The 21,954-nt window shown below is 44.3% G+C and overlaps 1 protein-coding gene and 1 pseudogene across 1 annotated transcript; one reads left to right on the plus strand and one right to left on the minus strand.

Moving 5' to 3' along the window:
- Nucleotides 1-1,526: 1,526 nt before the first annotated feature.
- LOC117850119 (uncharacterized) lies at nt 1,527-6,948 on the plus strand. The gene is made up of 5 exons (XM_034731918.2): nt 1,527-2,262; nt 3,589-3,783; nt 4,397-4,426; nt 4,507-5,619; nt 6,186-6,948. Exons 1-5 carry the CDS (start codon nt 1,768-1,770, stop codon nt 6,735-6,737), a joined length of 2,385 nt encoding a protein of 794 aa, XP_034587809.1. The 5' UTR covers nt 1,527-1,767; the 3' UTR covers nt 6,738-6,948.
- A 6,574-nt stretch (nt 6,949-13,522) lies between these two features.
- Nucleotides 13,523-17,450, minus strand: LOC140221600 (uncharacterized; annotated as a pseudogene).
- Between the last annotated feature and the right edge of the window lie 4,504 nt (nt 17,451-21,954).

The raw sequence follows: 21,954 nt of genomic DNA on the forward strand, positions 1-21,954 counted from the left end.
AATTCTAAAATAGAATTGGAATAACACCTTATATTTAAAAACCCCATTATATGAATAACATAGAGAAGTTGTTGTGAAAAGTATATAAATATCAAGTACACACAAAATCAACACTCCACACCTCTCCCATGCTGCGAAATCCCATATATAACTATGTCGTTTCTCTTGAACACACTCTCCACCTCAAGTAGTGGTGGAAGCAAGATTTAAGGTTAGGAGGGGCTCCCTTCTTCCTCCTCTATATCCACCCCTTCTTCCTTGTTTCCTTCTTTTTCCTCTCTTCTCCTCCTCTTCTTCCTTTGGTTCCAATGGAGGTCTTGGGCGGCAGGGGGGCTAGCCCCCCCCCCCCCCCATCCACCTCAAAGCGTTGTTGCCTCCTATTCGTGCCCACTCATCCACTTATTCACATCCAAACTGGCACCTTCCACCATGCTCATGTTGTTTCTCCAGAACACACTCTCCACATTAAGTCTTACGCCTCTCTATTCGCTCCCACTCATCCACTTATTCACACCAAAACTGGCACCTTCAATCATACCCGTATCGTTTCTATTGAACACGCTCTCCACCTCAAGTATTCCTTATCTCCATCTTCCTCCTACTACTCATTCACTTCATCCACTTCATAGCTCAGTGTCGTTAGCTCTATGAAGGATGCAAACTATGGCAGTCATAAAAATGTAAGTAATTGAGTAAACTCAATTATCACATGTAATCCAAATTTGTTCAACCATTGCTCTAGTTCCAAATTTGAATACATTGACCAAGAAAATCAGCAATTATGGCATAATGCAAGTAATCCAGATAGAAAGGCATACCTTGCCATCCTTAGTGTAACCCTCTATATTTTTTGTTAAGTTCAATCGGCAATTCCCACAAATTAAAACCCTTTTTGGCAATGTAATCAAACCTCCCAACTTTCTTCAAAACTAAAACATGATTAAAGGAGGGTACTAACTTGAAAAATTGCATTTGTTAGATTTATTTTGATTTATTGATAGTTAAGAAACATCCATTTCACCTATCCTCCCAACTCCCAGGTTGAGGTCTTACCTGGGATCCACCTTGGATCTTAGGCAAATGAAGCCTCCAAGCAAGCCCCCAGTGGATTTTGGATGCAATCCTCCAAAGAAAATTTTAAACACCTTTGTTAAATAATTCAACATCCTAACCAGCCCTACATTTAAATATCTCCATTTGTAGGATAATATTGAAGAAATATACATATAAGCTTTATAAATTTTTGAAATCTTGAACATGTCCCCAACGACATGATAATAAAATAAGAAAAAGAAAGAACTAAGCAGCGATTGTGTTCTCGCAATCATACGATTCATGCACCGAATTTCATATTTCAACGAATCATGGAGCCCTTATCTTGCCGAATTTTTCTTATCCGAGCCTGAGAAAACAAAAATTCCTTCGCTATTATCCTGTAGCGGAACAAGATAGGATCGGAGTCGGAGACGGACGGAGTCAACCACCCAACAGAAAATAAAAACTAATCCGCCGAGGCCAAGAAAAAAAAGGCGCAAAATAATCGCAACAAACTTCCAAATCCCTCCTTGGAACAATCGACAACCAAAGCCCCAAGGCAAACCCACTCACTCATCCCCTTCCTAGAGCGGCGGCTTCCGATCTCTTCCCTCCCCTCCCCGGCCGCTCCGGGCTCCTCCCCGCCGGAAAGATCCCGGCTTTCTTGGGTTTCCGGCGAGGGGATAGGCCGCGAGAAGCAGGAGGGCCACCCCGGCGGCGGCCTCGCGGTCGATGCGATCGGTCGACGCGGCGGGGGCGGAGAGGTCGTCGGATCAGCACAACAGCAAGAAGCCGCGCCGGGAGAGCGAGGCCGGGATGCCGCTCGCGGACGCCCTGGCGGCCGGCGGCAGCGGCGGCGTGGAGGCGGCGGCGGGCGCCGACTGCTCCGGCATGGCGGTGGAGGAGATCGTGCAGCACCCGCTGCCGGGCTACGGGGCGCCCGTGGCGCTCAGCTTCTGCCCCGACGACCGCCGGGTGGCCTACCTCTACAGCCCCGACGGCACGCTCCACCGCAAGGTGTACATCTTCGACACGGCGCATCAGCGCCAGGAGCTGCTCTTTGGTCCCCCCGACGGCGGCGGGCTCGAGGAGGGGAACCTCTCCGCCGAGGAGCGGCTGCGGCGCGAGCGCGCGCGGGAGCGCGGCCTCGGGGTCACGCGCTACGAGTGGCGCGCCCGCCACTCTGGCTCTTCTCGCGCTGGCATTGTCGTGCCGCTACCGTCCGGGGTAAGTGGATTCTTCAGAAGCTCTTGGTGCTAGTTCTTCCTTGTGTGAATGTGTCCTTAGGTTCAACTGAATTTCTGAACAAACACCAGTTGGACCGAATGCAATAGTTTTTTTTTGGTAGTTCGAGGGACAAAATGCCCCGGTCCATATGCCATTGGCCCATTGCAACAGGATCGAAATGTTCGAAATGAATGCAGTAGCCGTAGCCTCATTTCGTGCATTTCACTAGAACTGTGGCATTTGCCTCCAAAAGGAAATTGCATTTGATCGTCCATTGTACTGATCTAGTTCAACGGAGGGGATTGTGATGTAGCAAATTGCTTTTGAAGATGATAGTTTGAATTGTCATTACAAATCTCACTTTGATGGGTTAATAGGTTTATAGCCCTTTCTTTGGTGTGGATGTGGATTTAATGGAAGGTTAGCAGGTTTATGCAGCCTTAGGAATTCTAGGTCTGTCAATATGGGAGCATTGACCACACTTTCAAGACATACCTTGTGCATTGACCCATGGTTGTAATGGTACCTTGTACATTGACCATACTTTCAAGACATGAGTTTAACTGGTTGCAAAGGCTTTTACCTTTTTTAGGATACGGTAACACAAAATCCAAGCTCTTTGATATTCACGGAATTTTGAATTGACTCAAATTGAACAGTACACCTTGAATGCATATCACAACACTAACTTGAGTACTTGATTGTGTCGCACACCTAATATCATTAAATTTAAAATACTTGTACATTGGCCTGTATGTTGCATTACCAAATGTATGTATCTGGTAAAATTGCACAATAAGCCCACAGACAGTTGCAAATTGTGTCACTACGCTTAGAAAGAATCAAAGAAACACCAAAGTTTGTTGATTTGAACCACATTTCACTGTGTGCAACCAGGCCTGGCCAGCGCTTAGATGATTTGGTTTGATCTGATAAGTTTGGCTTACTTGCGTGAAGTTGAATAGTTAAGGGGGTTGAAATTATTTTATTTTACCTATTTCAACGCCCTTTCTTTACTTAAGTCTTTTCTGGCCCGTGTTGTTTGATCAATTATTAATTCAGTTGTACGAATAACTTACCTTGATAGTTATTGGAAGCACTAATGCCTGTTGCTACTAATGATAACTTGTATTCTGATTTTAAAAGAATCAAAGTGAAATATGTGCTACTTGTTTTTTTTTTGGTATGTGGTTAAGTACTGCAAATGTTCTTGTTTTGAGGATATTCTGATACTGATGAGTGTTAACTATTTCTGAAAATCTCTACACATCTTCAGTTACGTGGCATTGCATCAGAGATATATTTGATTGTACATTTTTTGTATAGGTTTACTTCCAGGATTTGTCTGGCTCGGAACCAGTCCTGAAGCTGAAAAGTTCTCCCACATCCCCAATAATTGACCCTCTTCTATCTCCAAACGGGAACATGATTGCATATGTAAAGGATGACGAGCTGCATACCTTGGGTTTCTCTAATGGGGAAAATAAACAATTAACTTTCGGTGCAAGAGAAAGTAGGAAGGTATTTCCTTACAAATTTGTATATATATTATATTCTTAATATAACAATATTATTTGATAATGTTATTAAATATTGTTTAGTTGTTAGCTAGCATTTTGCCAAAAAAAGTTATTAAACCATCAAACCACTTTAGTACTGTTATTGACTACCACGTGCCTATTTGACCCTGTTTAATCTTTAGTTAGCCACCAGTAAGCTTTTTCTGGAGCCAGAGGGTTGCACTGTAGTGTTTGTTCTTGTTTGTAAGCTTTCCTTCCACAGGGAAGCTGAAGCTAGTGGGTATGGCTTGATGTGCTTAGATGCTCTGTGAAGATTTACATGTTTGCAACAGCCTTTGAGAGTATCTAGGATTTTAGGAGCTGCCTTGTAACTTCTAAGTTACTACATATGATAAGCTGCTTAATATATGCCTATATCCCTTCCTCAGTAATTTTCTTTATTAAGCTTACCTGTCCTATGCAACATGTGTGTTCTTATGCAAACGTATTCCTATAACAGTTAGAACAACAACTAGTTCAATTATTTACTGATAATATTTTAAAAAGCTCATATTATATATTCTTGGTTCTTGATACTTTAGAACTTGACATTTGTGTTTATTTTATCTTTTCAGATCCACGGACTTGCCGAGTATATTGCACAGGTGCTCATGATGATCCATCAGCATTGGTATGAAACTTTTTTGACTAGTGCTAGCTAATAGTTTCGTTCTTGACATTTCAGGAAGAGATGGAAAGGAAGATGGGATTCTGGTGGTCTCCTGATAGCAAACACCTTGCATTTACTGAAGTGGACTCAACTGAGATTCCACTGTATAGAATTATGCATCAGGGTAAAAGTTCTGTTGGTCCAGATGCTCAAGAAGACCATGCATACCCGTTTGCGGGAGCAGCTAATGTTAAAGTGCGACTTGGTGTTGTTTCTTCCCATGGAGGAGAAGTAACTTGGATGGATCTCCTTTGTGGAGATCCAAATGGTTCCCACGGTGACGAAGAATATCTAGCTAGAGTCAACTGGATGAATAATAATGCTCTTGCTGTTCAAGTTCTTAACAGATCTCACACAAAACTTAAATTACTTAAGTTTGATATTACTACGGGTAAAAGGGAAGTCTTACTAGAAGAACAGCATGATACATGGATCACATTGCATGATTGTTTCACTCCGCTAGACAAAGGAGTGAATAGTAAACATCCAGGTGGCTTTATTTGGGCCAGTGAAAAGACAGGATTCAGACACTTGTATGTTCATGACAAGAATGGTGTGTGCTTAGGACCCCTCACACAAGGTGATTGGATGGTTGAACAAATTGCAGCTGTCAATGAGAGCAGTGGAATTGTATATTTCACTGGCACGCTGGATGGACCATTGGAGACAAATCTGTACCAAACCAATCTCTTTGCAGGTTGGGACCTTCCCTTGCAACCTCCCAAAAGGTTGACTCATGGAACTGGCCGACATTCAGTAATTCTTGAACATCAGTTGCTGAGGTTTATTGATGTGTATGACTCAATAAAATCTCCACCTGTGATCTTACTGTGCTCTTTGCTTGATGGAAGAGTAATTATGCCCCTGTTTGAGCAGCCATCGACAGTTCCGTCACTTAAAAAGTTCCAGCAGCTGTCTCCGGAGATAGTTGAAATTACAGCAAAGGATGGGACCACTTTATATGGCACTCTCTACCTTCCTGACGAGAGGAAATACGGGCCACCTCCCTACAAAACATTGGTTAACGTTTATGGTGGCCCTGGTGTCCAGCTTGTTAGTGATACATGGATGAGTACAGTTGACATGAGAGCTCAATACCTACGAAGTAAGGGTATATTAGTTTGGAAGGTAAATATTCTACTATTGCTTCTTTTGGGGGTTGAGCGTCATTTTTCTTTGGGACAGTGTGCTATATTTTGTTAATTTAGAAGTTCTATGAGAATTGCATGACATTACTTAGAGAGTAGACGATCATGGACCTTGGTAACATTGGACACCCCCACCCACTCACAAAAGATTTTGTTACATTTCGTGATGTACCATTCCGAACATTGGACACAAAGTGCAGGATAAAGGTTCATTTTTCTATTGTAGTTTAAGTCACTTGTGGATATTTGCATTAAATCATTGTAGTACCTTTATATTAAGAAAATATGTTCTCAGCAGGCTAGCAGCTAGCTATGAAACAATTGAGTCGAGTTATTTCCTTTACAGCAATCTGTACACTACAGAACTTTGCTAATGCTTCTGTTTAAACAAACTAAGTGTTCACAGCTGTAGTGCAAGCATAGTCACTTGAATCTTGCAAACTTTCGGTACATGGAGCATGAATTCTGTCATTTATTTGGATTTATGCTGAGTTCATGACAATAAATTTATTTAGCATTTCATGGCAAACACTATTTCTCTTGCAGATGGATAATCGAGGATCGGCAAGGCGAGGACTACATTTTGAGGGACAACTGAAGTATAACATTGGTCGTGTTGATGCCGAAGATCAATTAGAAGGAGCGGAGTGGTTAATAAATAAAGGCCTTGCAAAACCTGGCCATATTGGTATCTATGGCTGGAGCTATGGCGGATTCCTCTCAGCAATGTGCCTTGCAAGGTTTCCAGACACATTCTGCTGTGCGGTGTCTGGTGCTCCAGTGACTGCATGGGATGGTTATGATACCTTTTACACCGAGAAGTTCATGGGTATCCCCTCTGAGCATCCTGACGCTTACGAGTACGGGTCCATCATGCATCACACGAAGAACCTAAAAGGGAAGCTGCTGCTCATCCATGGGATGATCGATGAGAACGTTCATTTCAGGCACACGGCGAGGCTCATCAACTCGCTGATGGCAGAGGGCAAGCCGTACGAGATCCTCCTCTTCCCCGACGAGAGGCACATGCCGCGTCGGCTCAGTGACCGGATCTACATGGAGGAAAGGATCTGGGATTTTGTAGAGAGGAGCCTTTGAAAGGGCGCGCCTGTATAAATTTGTTGCCCACTGTGGGCTGTGATTGGGATGTTTTCGGCACATGCATTCGAGCTCGTTTTCATTTTTCATTCCCACCTGTATCTATCCACAAGCGCAGTTATTTTGATTCTTTTATCTGTCTTGGATGGTCGGCAGCTGCTTGGGTGCATTTACAGGGTTCAAAATAACAAGAACTTGCTGTGTTGTGGTATCTTTTTTTTCGGACTTTTTTGTTTTTTAGCCTTTTTTTGAAAGATTATCACAAATAGAGGCTCGTGGAGGAAATATTTCCGAAAATGGACCTTGAGCTTGACGTTAGCATTGGTGGCGCTAAGCATACACGCTTTGGGGTCAGCCGCTGGCGCCTAGATTCTTGCACAGGTGATGACCTGGATGCTGACATGGCTAGGCTTGGTACCACCTAAGATCCTGGCATCAAGCTTGGCGCTATAGATCTTGGCGCCAAGCCTAATGCCATCCAGCCTAGCGCCAAGCTTTAAACATAAACACCTGCCTCCTTCCTGCTCGAGCCTCTTCTTTCTCCTCCCTCTCGATTTTTCTACCTCTCCATTTCGTCATACATCACAAATCGGCCTATGGGACCTTGGAAACTTTGATTTGCTCCGTGGATCTTCAAGAGCAAGGTATCCTCGCTCCTTTATAATTTTTTTCACGTCGATTCGGTATATAATAGTCGGATTTTTTAACTTAGGGTTTCACATAACCGTAGGATGTCAAGGCGTGGAAAAGCTAGAAAACCAAGGTAACCTCAACAACGCACGTTGTTATGTTATGGGTTCATTGTTGTGGAACGAATTGGAAACCCTAGGTGTAGCTTTAATGTTAATTGCTTTCGGTTCTTACAACGAAAATAACTAAATTGTAGTTATGGCCGGATGACCGGAAATTCCTTCGACCCATTGCCTCTGCCTAGTGGTGTTCCAGTGCTCATGTGCTTTTGCGGCGATCCTTGCAAGGTAGCCAAGTCTAATGCAGAGGATACGTATAAGCAGAAGTATTGGATGTGTTTCAATTTTACGTTTGAGCCTACACTTCATCAGCAGCGCATTAATAAGATGGTGAGAAATTGATGTTGTCTAATAATTAATTTGTGTTGTATGACCTATTCCATATTTTTTTTATTTTGTAACAATTGAATTTGTTGCAGACTCCTCCACCGCTCTGTGATTTCGAGCAATGGATCGACATTGAGATCAAGCTTGAAGACAAGGAGGAGATGCAGGAAATGTTGCGTTGGGAGGCAGAGAAGGAGACAATGGAGAAGAGATGGAGAGAGGAGGCTGCAGAAAAGGAGCACAAGGAAGATGAGGCGTGTAGCTGCGAACAGGGAGGAGAGGGAGAAAAAGCTTGAGCGTGCACGCCGAGCGAAAGCAGTGATTGAGGAGAATCCTGATGCCCTGAGGAAGGGAAAGTGGCCTCGTTGCACACAGTAGTCTCCATTACTGTTGGACTTTTCATTGTATTGTCAAATGCACTTTAAGTATGGTCGATGACAAAAAGAAGTACCGAGTAGAATACATGCGGACCGTTCACCTTTTAGATGGCCCGAAAACATGTTTCTATATACGATTAGATGACTGTCCGCCACATAGGGCCAGACGGTCTGCCGCGACCTTTGGCTGGACCGTCCGCCATCTAGGGCTAGACTGTCCTCGATTGAGAAATAATTTCTTAGTCCGAGAACATGTTTCTATCTAGGTTTAGGTGACCGTCCACAACCTTTGGCCGGACCATACGCACGAAGCGGACTGTCCGCCAGGAACACTGGCAGACCGTCCACCTTTCAGATATAATTTCTCGACCCGAGAACATGTTTCTGTCTAGGTTTAGGTGACCGTACACGACCTTGGGCCGAACCATCCGCTAGAAGCGAACTGTCCACCTGAAACACCGGCGGATCGTCCGCCTATGAGATATAATTTCTCGGCCTGAGAACATGCTTCTGCCTAGGTTTAGGTGACCGTCTGCGACCTTGGGCCAGATCGTCTGCTCGAAGCGGACTGTCCGCCTGAAACACCGGTGGACCGTCCGCCTTTGAGATATAATTTCTCGACCCGATAACATATTTCTATCTACGTAGCTGACGTCCGCCGCCTAGGGCCAAACCGTCCACCCTCGTACAGGTAGACCTCTCTTAGAACAACTTTTTCTTGTAATTTCATTCGCTTTCTCAAACTAAGTTAATGAGTAGAGAAGAACTCCCCCGTGCATATGTTAATATATTTTGATTCCATTAATTTCACATATGCATGGATATAGAGATTTTGGCGGAAACTACCCTACAAAGTTGAAACCGAGGCTAGAATAGAGAATATAATTGAGATCCATGAAAAGATTAGCTTGACATTACCAGAAACAATAGAACAAGAAACAAAATAAGAAATAAAACGCATAAACAAATTTCAACATGAATTACACCCAAGTTTTAATGCGAAGCGAATTATTACAAACCAAAGTCCATGCAAACATAAATGCAAATATCCATTACATGAGCTTCCTCTTCAACACATCCACCACTCCAAGTCTGGAAACCTTCTCCCCCTTTGCCATCAAGTACGAAAAGAGGCTAGTCATCCTGTGACACTGGTGGAGGAGGATAATAAAGTTGATGAGGATAGAACTCAGGGAGAGGTGCCGGAGCTGGATATATGCTATAGAAATGATCACTGAAACTCGGGAAGCTGGATGACAAAGTATTGAAGTCATTCTCAAGTTTATGCTGCCGCTCATCAACCTGTTGACGCTGCTCAGTTATGTCTAAGTCACCGAATCTAGCATCCAAGGCCTCAATATCACTGTGTAGACCCTCCTGAACGTGCTGCAGCCTAGTCATGATGGGCGCATACATAGTAGAGTGGATATGGTGCCAAAAAGCCATAAAACGGTTATCAATCTGCTGATGCATGTTTTACTGCATATTCTAAAAGTTTGTCACCATTTGCTGCCCAAATACCTCAAGGTGTGAACTGAGCCCCTGCTGCATATGCTGGAAGTTTTCATTCATGTTCTGCTGCATGGTGGCGAAGTAAGGGTCAAAATAACCAACTGGAGGTACCCACTGTGACTGCATAGGGGGAGGAGGAGGAGGCATAGCCTGAGCATCATCACCCTGAGGTGGAGCCTCTCCTATATATCCCATGTCTCCATCATCTTGAACTCCTCCCACATCCGGGAAAGGAGTCAAGTCCCTTTCAAGAAAAACTTTATCATTCTTATAAGGCTTGAAGGGAGTGTGAACCATCTCACAAGGACCTTAGAACTTAGTTTTTTCTTTGATAAGTGCCATGATATATGGAGCAAAGTATACATTTATCTCAAGGTTAACCTTTTTGTCAGCAAGTTGATCCATGATCAACCTAACCACATCAAACTTCTGACCATCCATCACATGATGAACAAAGTTCCTATGGTAGCCCACAAAACCATCTTTATATCCACTCTTAGGTAGTATTGTTACTCTAGCAATCTTATTAATGACAGCCGGATGATGCCTAATACCAATGATCTTGCCATACATTCTAGAGATATCTGTCCTAGCCAGCTCATAATATTGAGTAATGGCATCAAGCTCTAGTGGATTCTCATCAATCATATTAAAGCTTTGATCATTAGTGAGGAAATCATAATTTAATTGATTGATAGAAGCAAACTCAGCAAATGTGGCCTCATATTTCCTTTTACCGACATCCACTCCAATTTATCTTCCTCAAAATTAATCTCTACTGTAGCATGGAATTGATGAATGATGGTGTCATTCCAATCACATCTATGCTCAAGAAATGCCCTTAGGCCAATAGCTTCAAATTTACCAACTACTTCAGTCATCACGGGTTGCTGAGCCATATAATGGAAATCAATGGTTTGGTGCTTAAATACCGTCTTACTCAGCAAATGTCCAAAGAAGGCATCCTCTTGTACTTGAGTGTAGAAGAAGAGATTTGAAGTGGTTCAAGGAAGATCGTATTGATAAGGAGTTCTTTCTCTTGAATTTGTATCCATTGTCCACCTTCTCTTAGGAGCAGTATGTGACAGCACATCAATGATCTCATCGACATCACCATCTTGATTCATCTCATCATCCTCATCATTAACTGAAGGAGCTACTGAAGATTCGACCTCAGTATCAGTGGGCTCATAGTCATTATCCCTTGAGTCATCATTACTTAAATCACCCTCATCATCCACTCTTGGCCTTTTAGAAGAACTTCCCCTTTTAAGCTTGCTTGCCAAAGCCTTAGTGATACGACGAGCACGATCATTGTCAAGAACACGTGGACGAACATTAGTTTGATTCATATGAATAATTGAATAAGCAATAAGTCCCTTAGATGCCACGGTTCTTACTGTGGTCGCTGATGAATTGCGGACGGTCTGCCCGAGAGGGGCGGACGGTCCGCAGTTCATCACGAGACCACGATGAGGAACCGCGGGTTCCAATTTTCCAACCCTTCGATCTCCAACCATAGACAAAATCAACCGCGCAAATTTTGAACAAATCTTCTCTAAGCCTTTAGAAATCAATCTCCCAAACTTACAACACAAATCCATGGATAAATCTTAAATCCCCCATCAAACCCTAACCACTGTAATCCTTTAAAATCCAAGACAATCAAGAAAGGATTTGATGAAATACCGTCCGGTCATGATGAAGAATCCTGCGGAGAGTCCGAGAAATGGACGGACGGTTCGGGGAAGCCTCCAAAATCTTGCCCTAGGTGAGGGGTCTTTTTCTTTGTTTGGAGGAGGAAAAGAGAGGAAGGCTCGGGTGAGGGAAAAGTAGGACTAGGGTGAGGAAGGAGAAAGGCCCGTGCCTTTAGATGTACATGTCCGGGCGGACGGTCCGCAAGTTAATGCTGGCACTCTACACGGTTTGAGTCTCTAACTCAGCTTAGTGAATAGTCCGCTGCTGTCTGTTGGACGGTTCGGGGGGGCCAGATGGTCCACCTTGGTCGCACGGACGGTCCGCTGGGTAACTCCGGCCAGACGGTCCACCAAGGTGTAGCGGATGATCCGGTGGGGCCGAACAGTCCGCCAGTTACGAATCGGACGGTCCACCAATCGTTTACAGAAACATTTCCCTCATTAGTTCAGTCAATTGGTTTTCTGCTTTTATGCATGATGTGCAGTGTGCAATTAGCTCATTTAGTTCGAACGATTAACCGGCAAAAACTTACGGAAATCATATTTTTTTTTCACTTTTGTTTGAAATTTGGACGGATAAGTGGCCAAAACTTACGGCCTACCAGCAGGTTACCCCTCAACAGGGGATTCAAGTTAATTAATTGTTACTTGACACTCCACAATAGTACATATACACAATAGTTCGTAATGAGAGTCCACAAAATTCATATTATTACAGATAAACATCTACCACAGACCCTCACTGCCTCCTAATCTTACCCTTACCCTTGTGACCAAGAGCCTTCGTGCCTGGAGTGTAAGGGGAAGGTGGACGGTGTCTCCTAGTGCCTGTAGGCTGTGTAAGCTTAGTCAAGGGAGTATCCTGCATCTGAGACGAGCCAACCTCTTCGTCCCTCTCATCTTCCTCGTCGTTGTCCTCGTCCTCGAACGCAATGCCTTCGGCCCTTATAGCTTCTAGGCTGGACGAACCTATGCCTCCTGTGCCTAAGGAAGGGACGTGCATGTCTCGCGTCATGGCTGTCCTGCAACCACAACGAGCAGCCGCACGGTGTAGCCGACGTGACAGTCTCTATTGTACAAGAATAGGTTAAGTGAAATAATTGAAGGTATTAGTAATATATTTCAAAGGATATTTAGAATCTTACATCTAGGAAGCTACGTGTTTCGTCGTCCCTGACTCTCGGACGAAACCGCTCAATGTCTTCAACTGAGGTTTTGAGGGTATGGCCTTGCAACCAAGTGAATGAGTAAGTTTGTACCTACCTAAATCACTAAATGACTAATTCTACAAAAGTGACTTAACATAGAAAAATAATCCAATTGACTTACCACTCTATCCAATATTGGTCCTGCCTCCACCTGCCTTCCTACACGAGTACTTTGGTCATACGTCGTGTCTTCATCGGAGGAGGACTCGATATCACCGTAGTCATCTTGTGTCCATTGAAGTCTCAGCCTACAACGTGCCGCACCTTGGTAGCAAGCTTGGTATCACCTATACTCACTGTTTGTGTGTGGTTCGTTGTTCTTGTCTACGTTGTTGTGGAATTCCTCCCATTGGTCAATGTAAGGCTGGTGGTATACGTGCCACTCATAAACCTTCCTGTTCTTCTTACGATCCAATATGCACATCACGTAAGATGTTAAAGCTTACCCGTAGTCCTATAACTTACTCATAGTCCTATAACTTGAGTTATAGGACTAGACCATCATGAGATAATTGAAATAACAAAACACTTACTTATGTAACTCTACGCCAGTCGAGAATGGAGCCGTTGGCCAAATCTATCTCCTCCCAAATTGGCGTGCAACTTGATCAGGAAGGTGGAACTTGACGGCATAGAAACATACAAGGGGGCACCTCATCCTGTACTAGTCATCATCGCTCGAACACACGGTGCTCAGAGAAAAAGCTAGTGCCCCCTCTCCTACGTACGGCTCCCACGACACCTGCAACATGTCCAAACAAGATGTTAGATGATATACTTAACCAACTGAAATCAGCTTCGGAATTATAATTTGCTTACACTAGATGTCGTGAGCATGTCTAGCTCATTCGTGAAATCGCAGCACGCCCGCTCTAACCTACTGTGCGGAACCTTAACCTGGTCCCAAAGGTACGCTCAGGTAGGTTGCTCTCTAGGAGGCTGATCTGGGAACCACTCACGGTGAGACAGAACCTCCAGACGGCCAGCTGGTAGATGCGCCCACATCCACAACTGCAGTAGGTACACGCATCCACCAAGTGACGCTGAGAAAGTAGACCGACGACAAGCCTCGCACAACTGCCGGTACAAAAAACCCAAAATTGCAGAGCCCCAGCTGTACTGACCCGCTTGGTTCCAATCCGTGAGGCAGTGGATCCACATCCACGACGCAGTGTCACCCGTGGCGTTAGGGAACAAAAGGCGAAGAAGTGTAGGATCCAGGCCTTGCAGTAGTTCCCAACAGTGTGCTCATTTGCATCCTTGGGGCACTGTGCAAACTGTTGCCGCAGCCAGGAGATTAGAACACCAGAAGTGCAAGCACCTTGCTCGTCAACCTCACGGCCAAGGAAGGCCGCAACTTGTTCTCTCCAACCATCTAACCTGCATAGCCCAGTCACTGCGTCGCCGTGAATCGTCAGTGACAGTCCTTGAGCGTAACTGCCATCTCTCCAAACGGCAAGTGGAAGGTATGAGTCTCAGGCCGCCACCTACATGTTGGACAAAGGAAGGTTACATGTCAAATATGGAAGGGCATGAACAATAGGCTATGAATGGATGCTACGATTGAAGATAGTACCTGTCAACCAACACTGTTATGACCGCTGAGTTGAACTTGGGCAACCCACAATGAACCTAAAACGAGATGACATCTAGGCCGGCAAGCTGCAGGAAAGGAGTGTAGCGGTCATCGTGCCGCATTTCCAAGAATCCATCATGGGTTCTAAAACGAAGGAGCGGAAGGTCCTACATGCAATCAAACATGTTCTTCAGTTATTTCACAAGCAACACATGCACGCTCACAAAAATTCGATCAACACGTACACATTATTACCTGCCCCCCCTCCCCCCGCTATGAGACATCCTCGGTGGGTGTGGTTGTACACCAAGTCGAGCAGGTGGAATTGCGCCATCCTACAAAAATTCAATGAAATATAAATTCAATATGCAACGAAACATAAAATTATAAATGTACAAATAATTGACACAATTGCAAGCATAAATTGAGACATGCATAATTAATTGAATGAATACGACATATACGAAATAATGAAAACAACCACTACTCGCACCTCACTAATCTGCCAATGGCAAGTGCGTGAATTGTGTCCCAGTCTACCGTACTTGCCACACTCGTTTTGCTTGGGGTCAGTAAGAAATGGGGTTGCTCTACCACGCCTTGTTCTTTCGGGTATCCGATCCATAACCATCCTATGCCTCGTCATCTTCCTTGATTGACGCTTGTTCCAACGGTAAGCTGGATCCGCAATGTACTTAAGCCCATCATATGGAGGCTACTCTCTAGGATCCCTGAAAGGCATGAAGCGGGGGCTCCATGTGTGCGCAAGCGTGTCTACAGTGAACTCATGAGGTATCATGTTCTAGATATCAAAGTTGCGATGCATAGCTGTTGCCACCAAATGAGAACATAGAAAGTGGTATTGCCTTGGTTTACCACAAGTGCATGTGAAATCTCGGAGGACTACCACATGGATCCTCGACTCTCGGACCTCGCTGTCGGACGTTGTGCCACCCCTCTGCTCCACCTGATAAGTCCCTGTGCCGAGGTCAAAACATATAACCTCATGTGTGGCCGCCCTTTCTTTTGCCTTCTCTAGGTGTTTCTTTGGTCTGGGAGGCCATTTCTCTCCAGCACTCTGTAACCTCAATGCATAGATGTGTCTATCGTTGAACCAAGCAATAAGCTTGTAGAAGGTGAATTGAATGATTGTGTTCACGGGCATTCCATGTATCCCTAATAACAACTTATTGAATGACTTTGCCATGTTGCTGCACTGAAACTTGTACCTCCATCCACCGACATCGTGAGCTCTTGTCCATTTGTCCAGATCCCTCATCAAACCTGTGAGCCATTGTCTACGTTTTGCATTTGTTGCGGTCCTGACCTACTCCAACTTTCGCTGAAAGTACCTATCCTCAAGTTGACGAGCAGCATCCTGTAATAGTTCAAAGTTATCCTTCACACCATCCTTCCGGAGTAGATTCTCGGCAAGGTGCCGAGTACAGCAACGATGGTGCAAAGGTGCATATCCCTCTATCTGCTCTCGCATGGTATTAAGTATGCCCTGATGCTTATCAGATATGATGCCAACCTCTCTATCAGGCTCAACCACATGTAACCATACTAGCCTCAAAAACCATCCCCAACCGTCATTGTTCTCCCTCTCAACCAATGCAAATGCCAAAGGAAACAAGTTGTTGTTCGCGTCACAGGATATGGCTATAAGAAGTTTGCTCCTGTATTTGCCAATCAAGAACGTACCATTAATGGAGAAGATGGGACGACAGTGCCTAAAGGCATCGACACATTGAGGGAAGCACCAGAAAGCATGGAAGAATATCTGTCTCCCATCCTTCCATTCATTTGGTTTTGGTATGTACTCATAATGCATGCCTGGATTCACCGCTTTGATTGCATTGAAAAGTACCGGTAGCTGCTCGTACCCAGCCTCCCAGTCTGCATATATCATCTTCCACGCTCGCTGCTTAGCCCTCCAAGTTTTACCATAACTTATCACATAACCTCCATCCAACTCCTCAACGGTCCTGATAATTGTCCTAACCTTCATTTTGGGTTCTAACTGCAATATTGCCATCAACCACTTGGCAATGAGGGTTGATGTTAACTGCGGATGCTTCATTCTAAGCTCATGGTCAGCACAATTGTGTGGCCCAACAACTTTTGTGATATTCCACTTCCCTGTTACCTTTTGCTTCCTTGCACAAACCCTCCATGAGAAGCTTTCCTTCTCACACACAACTGTGTAACGGTGCTCCGCATATGAATGCAACACCTTGTAAGGTCTCTTTCGTATCACTGCAAACACCTACAACCACCTCTTCAATGCAGGGAGGTCCTTGAATACCCTATCCTTCTCAATTACCATGCTAGGGCTGGCCTCAGGAGCTTCTAGGAGCTCATCATCACGTCCTTCTGCACACGCCTGATCGGAATGAGCAAGATCACTAAACTCGTGAACTCTTGGATCACGGCGGTCGGGAAAGATACGCCTGAACATCTCAACATCACTCTTTGTCATCTCTCCAACAGGGCGATCATCATCAGATTCAAGATCCATTCCCATCTCATATGCATCCGAATCATTCATAATTTTAACACTATTGGAACCACGGAATCCATCTCCACAGTGCACTTGTGCAACAACTGGGGGCACATCCACATTGTCAGGAATGTCTCCTGCAACATAAGTAGAAATTTGATGAAAGAAGGAAAAAAATGGATGTAATGAAGGGGGTAGCTCCCAACAAGCGTGCGGATAAGACACTTACTCGGATGATTTTGTGTCAATGGGATCTCATGAGGAAGATATGCCACAGCATCAAGAGTCAGACAAGCATCTCCAACTACCTCATTGGGGGTAGATTCAGCATCAGGAATCGTAGGTGCAACATCCACGTCGATAACAGGTTTCGGGACAGGAGGGTCAAAGTGTGCGTGCTGACCTATTGGTGGGGAAGACCGGCGAGGGATGGGATCAACTGACACCCAACGCACAACCACGTCCAAACTTTGGAACTTGCACTACATAACCGATCTCACATACTTCTCCCATTAGTTTGCACAACAAATTGGGATCATCTTCCTTAGAAGGTTGGGAGGGGTACCTAGGTGAAGTACACCCTCCACTATGATGCCATCATCTCCATGGCAATGTAGCTCCTTCCGAGCCCTTGTAACCAACTCAGAAAATGAAGGCTTCTCATCGAATAACACAGCCACGCTTTGCATCTCAACAAGCTCAACATATCCATAATGATCTCTTTCCACGGTGCCTCCATGATAGATGCTAACTAGGTTGTCCATCTAGTCCGTACACATAATGACGCACAACTCATTTAGTAAAACATAAATGAACCATACTAAATACAAGATCTCTTGTATGAAATAACTAACTAAATACTATCAAATTCACTACTAACTGCTAACTACTAAGTACTACTAACTATGTAACTATGTATATAACTATCTAACTAACAACTCCCTCTGTTCCAAATTATAGGTCGTTTTGATTTTTCTAGATTCATAGATGTTATTATGCATTTAGACATACACTATATCTAGATGCATAATAATATCTATGAATCTAAAAAAGCTAAAACGACATACAATTTGGAACGGAGGGAGTACCATACTAACTATATAACTTTGTAACGAAAATTACATACGAAGAAAATTCTTTCTAACTAGCTATCCAACTATTCTATCGAACTATCTATCCAACTATTCTATCTAACTATTATACCTACCTATCTAAATTCTAACTATTCTATCTAAATTGTATCTACCTATCTAAATTGTATCTAACTATCCTATATTACCTTGTAGGGGACGGTCGCGGGGAGGAGCAGGGAGTGGCGGGCGGGCGGGCGGGCGCGTGGACCCGCGGTGGGCGGGTGGGCGGGTGCGGGACGGCGGGTGGGCTCGCGCGGGGACGAGCGCCGGGTGGGCACGGGAAGCAGCGGGTGGGCGGTTGGACGGGTCGACGCGGGGAGGACCGTCGGGCGGGCGCGGGAAGCGGAGGGCGGGCGGCCGGGTGCGGGGAGCGGCGGGCGGTGTTGCGTGGGGAGGACCGCTAGGCAGCCACGGGGACGAGCGGCGGGAGGGCGGGGAGGAGCGGCGGGCCGGCTGGGAACTTGTGCAATGCAAAACAGAGAAAGGAAACCTCCCGTGTCTGTGTAAGCTAGCCTGGCGCCACCCAGCCTAGCTTGGCGCCATCCAGCCTGGTGCCAAGCTGGGTGGCGCCAAGCCTCTCCATGTTAGCAGCCAGGTCATCACCTGCGCAGGGATTTTGGCGCCAGCGGCTCTGGCGCCGAGGCGTGTATGCTTGGCGCCACCAATGCTGGCGCCAAGCTCAAGGTCCATTTTCGGAAATGTTTCCCCCAGAGGTCAATTTGTGAGAATGTTTCGAAAAAAGGGCTAAAAAATAAAAAAGACACCTTTTTTTTTTCCACTAAGGGCTCGGCCCGAATTTCATTACCGGAAGAAATTACAAAGTAGTACGGTAGTACCACAAGGTTCGGGTTTAGGCAACTGCAACTGCAACTGCAGAAGAACTCTAGCTTAAAAGGCTCCTAGGGACTACTAAGCTGAAGGAACTAGTTCTTATATTACAGATCTCCCACTAGGAACTAATAAGCAGAAAAAAGTTTTATGAAAGTATGATATGAAGACCTGACCAGTACGATATGAAAGTAGATGTTAAGCAAATAATCTCAGTAGGAGATTTAATTTGTTTTTTTTGTCAAAACGGACTGCATTTCTAGTTTTCCATAACGCCCAGCAAACTGCTGACAGGCCAACCATGTGCACATTGTTATTTTGTGACATATAACTTCTAAGCCACTCCAAAAATTGTGTGAATCACCATTAATGAGTTTGCTAGGTTCCTTGGTTTTAATGATGATGATCTTAATTTAGTAAGGCCTCAAATTAATAAGACACTCTCAAAAGGTGCAATGGAGGGAATGTATCTAAAGTCCAAACCGATCAACTATAGACATACACATAACTTGCTCCCATTCTATGGTTACTTATAGAAGATTTATTGCTGGATATGGAATCATGTGCAGGCCTTTGTTTGATGCCCAAAAGAAAAACAACTTTCAGTGGTCCAATAGTCAACAAATGGCATTCCAAAAACTCAAACAAGCAAATGCACACCACCACTGTTGGCCTTACCAAATTTTAGCCAACCATTTTGTGTTAGAAGCTAATGCTAGAAATGGCATTGGAGCAATTCTCATGCAAAATGGTAAACCTATTGCATTTCTTAGCAGAACATTAGGCACAAAAGCTGCAGCTGCATTACTTATGAAAAAGAAGCTCTAGCAATCCCGGAGGCAGTAAAAAGGTGGAAAGCATTACTTTGCCAGCACATCAGTTATTATCAAAACTGATCAACAGTCTCTCAGCTGGTATATATTGAGTACAAGATTTGAGGGCCAAGCCTCCCTTGAATACATATGGCAGTCTATGATACATATATCTACAACTACCAATATACTCTAACAGAAATACATACAAGATCAAAGGCTAGTGGAAGGCATTCAACATAAACTCTTAATCAAGTAAATGGAATTCAATTATTCTGTGGAGTAAAAAAGGGAAGAGAGAATAAGGTTGCAGATGCATTATCTAGAGCAACACATTCTCAGGAAGTGATGGTAATTTCCTGTGCTGTTCTAGTGTGGATGGAACAGGTTATATCCAGTTATGATCAGGATGCCAAATGTTTGGACATGATAGCCAAGCTAAGTATAGATGCGCAAGCCATACCAAACTACTCCCTTGCAAATGGAATTCTCATATACAAAGGCAAACTTCTAATTGGAGGCTATGGACTCCTCAAGCAACAGCTGATGGACAGTTTCCATAAATCGGCATTGGGAGGTCATTCTAGAGAAAGAGCAACTTATCAAAGAATCAAGTTGGTGTTTTACTGGCCTAGCATGAAGTTTCAAGTAAACAATTATGTCAAGAATTGTCTAGTGTGTCAGAAGAACAAAGCAGAACTTGGTCCCTATCCTAGACTGTTACAACCACTGCCTGCCCTGAAATGGCTTGGACACATATATCAATGGACTTTGTAGAAGACCTTCCCAAATCACAAAACAAAGATGTGATTTTGGTTGTAGTCAATAGACTAACAGAATATTCCCATTTCATCTCTTTTACTCATCCATATACAGCCCAAGATGTAGTGACCCTCTTCATGGACAATGTGTTCAAATTACATGGCCTACCAAAGGTGATATTAACTGACAGAGATCCAATATTCACAAGTACTATATAGCAAGCTTTGTTCAAGGCATTTGGTGTACAACTACATTTAACAACAGCATATCACCCCCAAACAGATGAACAAACAGAAAGGGTCAACCAATGTTTGGAAAATTATTTGAGATGCATGTGCTTTAACAGCCCAAAGAGATGGCACTATTGGTTAACACTGGCTAAATGGTGGTACAACACTTCTTATCACACCTCATTAAACATAACACCATTTCAAGCTCTGTATGGCTTTTCCCCTCCAATGGTTGCTGAAGTAGCGATTCCTGATTGCCCATACTTGCCAGCTGAAGAACAGTTGAGAAATAGAACAGTGGCTTCTCAAATCATCAAGGACAATCTGCAGAAAGCTCAGGCAAGAATAAAAAACCAGGCAGATAGGCAAAGATCTGAAAGGGAATTTCAAGTAGGAGACATGGTTTACTTGAAACTTCAACCTTATACGCATACATCATTAAGTGCTCACAGATCCCTCAAGTTGCATTCCAAATTTTATGGGATATTTAGAGTTCTGGAAAAGATTGGGAAGGCAGCATACAGATTACTGTTACCTGAAGGCTAGCAAATTACATGATGTTTTTCATGTGAGTCAGCTGAAAAAGCACATTGGACCTCAAGCTGTTCCAAGCCCAAAATTACCTCTTGTTGATGACAAAGGGACTATCAATGTTGCTCCTGCAGCTATACTCCAAAGAAGATTGATTCCACCAAACAATGAGCCAGTGGTCCAATGGTTGATTCACTGGGTTAATCTACCAGAGAGTGAAGCTACGTGGGAGGATGCAGCATTTGTCAGGAAGGTTTTCCCTTCTTTTCATCCTTGAGGACAAGGATGTTAGGGGGGGGGGGGGGTGCATTGTCAGGATTCTGAACATTTGCGTTGCCATTTAATCAACTGCAAGCCATTCAGTTCGTCATATAGGCAAACAGAGCAAGTCGGCGTCAAGTATACCTCTTCAGGGACTTGTTCTTCCCCGTCCATCTGGCGATCAACGGCAGTCATCAAAGGATAGTACCTTTACTTCAATAAACTTCTGTTTTCTTTTAATCACCCAGCCATCTGCTATTTAGGCTCGGGTCTGCTATGCTGTAAGGTTATCGATATGAAGAACCAATAACCCTAGAACAAGTAGCTTTAGCTGTAGAACTGTCGTCTCCCTAGCGACCTTATCCTTGTATCTGATCTCTATCAGTAAGCCTGCAGCTATCGTTCTTGTTCAGTTGGTTCTTGATTTCATTTTTCCTCTGAAGAAATTCCTTCTCGTTTTGGTCAATTCCTGACATGTAAAAAGATTAGGAGCTGTATTTTCCAGAGGTTTTGGGTCTAAAACCGGCCATCCAAACATGCCATTATTCTGTTCGCGCCCATGATGCCGCCTGGCGTGCTCCAGTAACAGCCTAAGCACACCACAACGGGCCGGCCAGGGGCGTGGGCACCATGCATGGGTCGGACAGCGTGGTGCTTCTTGGGCCGGACCAAAATGATGGGCCTTGAGTCGAGGGGTTCACTACGAATCGG

Source organism: Setaria viridis, chromosome 1 (assembly GCF_005286985.2).
Source record: "Setaria viridis chromosome 1, Setaria_viridis_v4.0, whole genome shotgun sequence".
In the NCBI taxonomy this organism is placed as follows: domain Eukaryota; kingdom Viridiplantae; phylum Streptophyta; class Magnoliopsida; order Poales; family Poaceae; genus Setaria; species Setaria viridis.

Coding starts and splice junctions, on each gene's coding strand:
- LOC117850119 (XM_034731918.2), top strand. CDS start 1,768: ATGCGATCGGTCGACGCGGCGGGGGCGGAGAGGTCGTCGGATCAGCAC. Junction 3,784..4,396: donor GTGCAAGAGAAAGTAGGAAG/GTATTTCCTTAC, acceptor TTATCTTTTCAG/ATCCACGGACTTGCCGAGTA. Junction 4,427..4,506: donor TTGCCGAGTATATTGCACAG/GTGCTCATGATG, acceptor TTGACATTTCAG/GAAGAGATGGAAAGGAAGAT.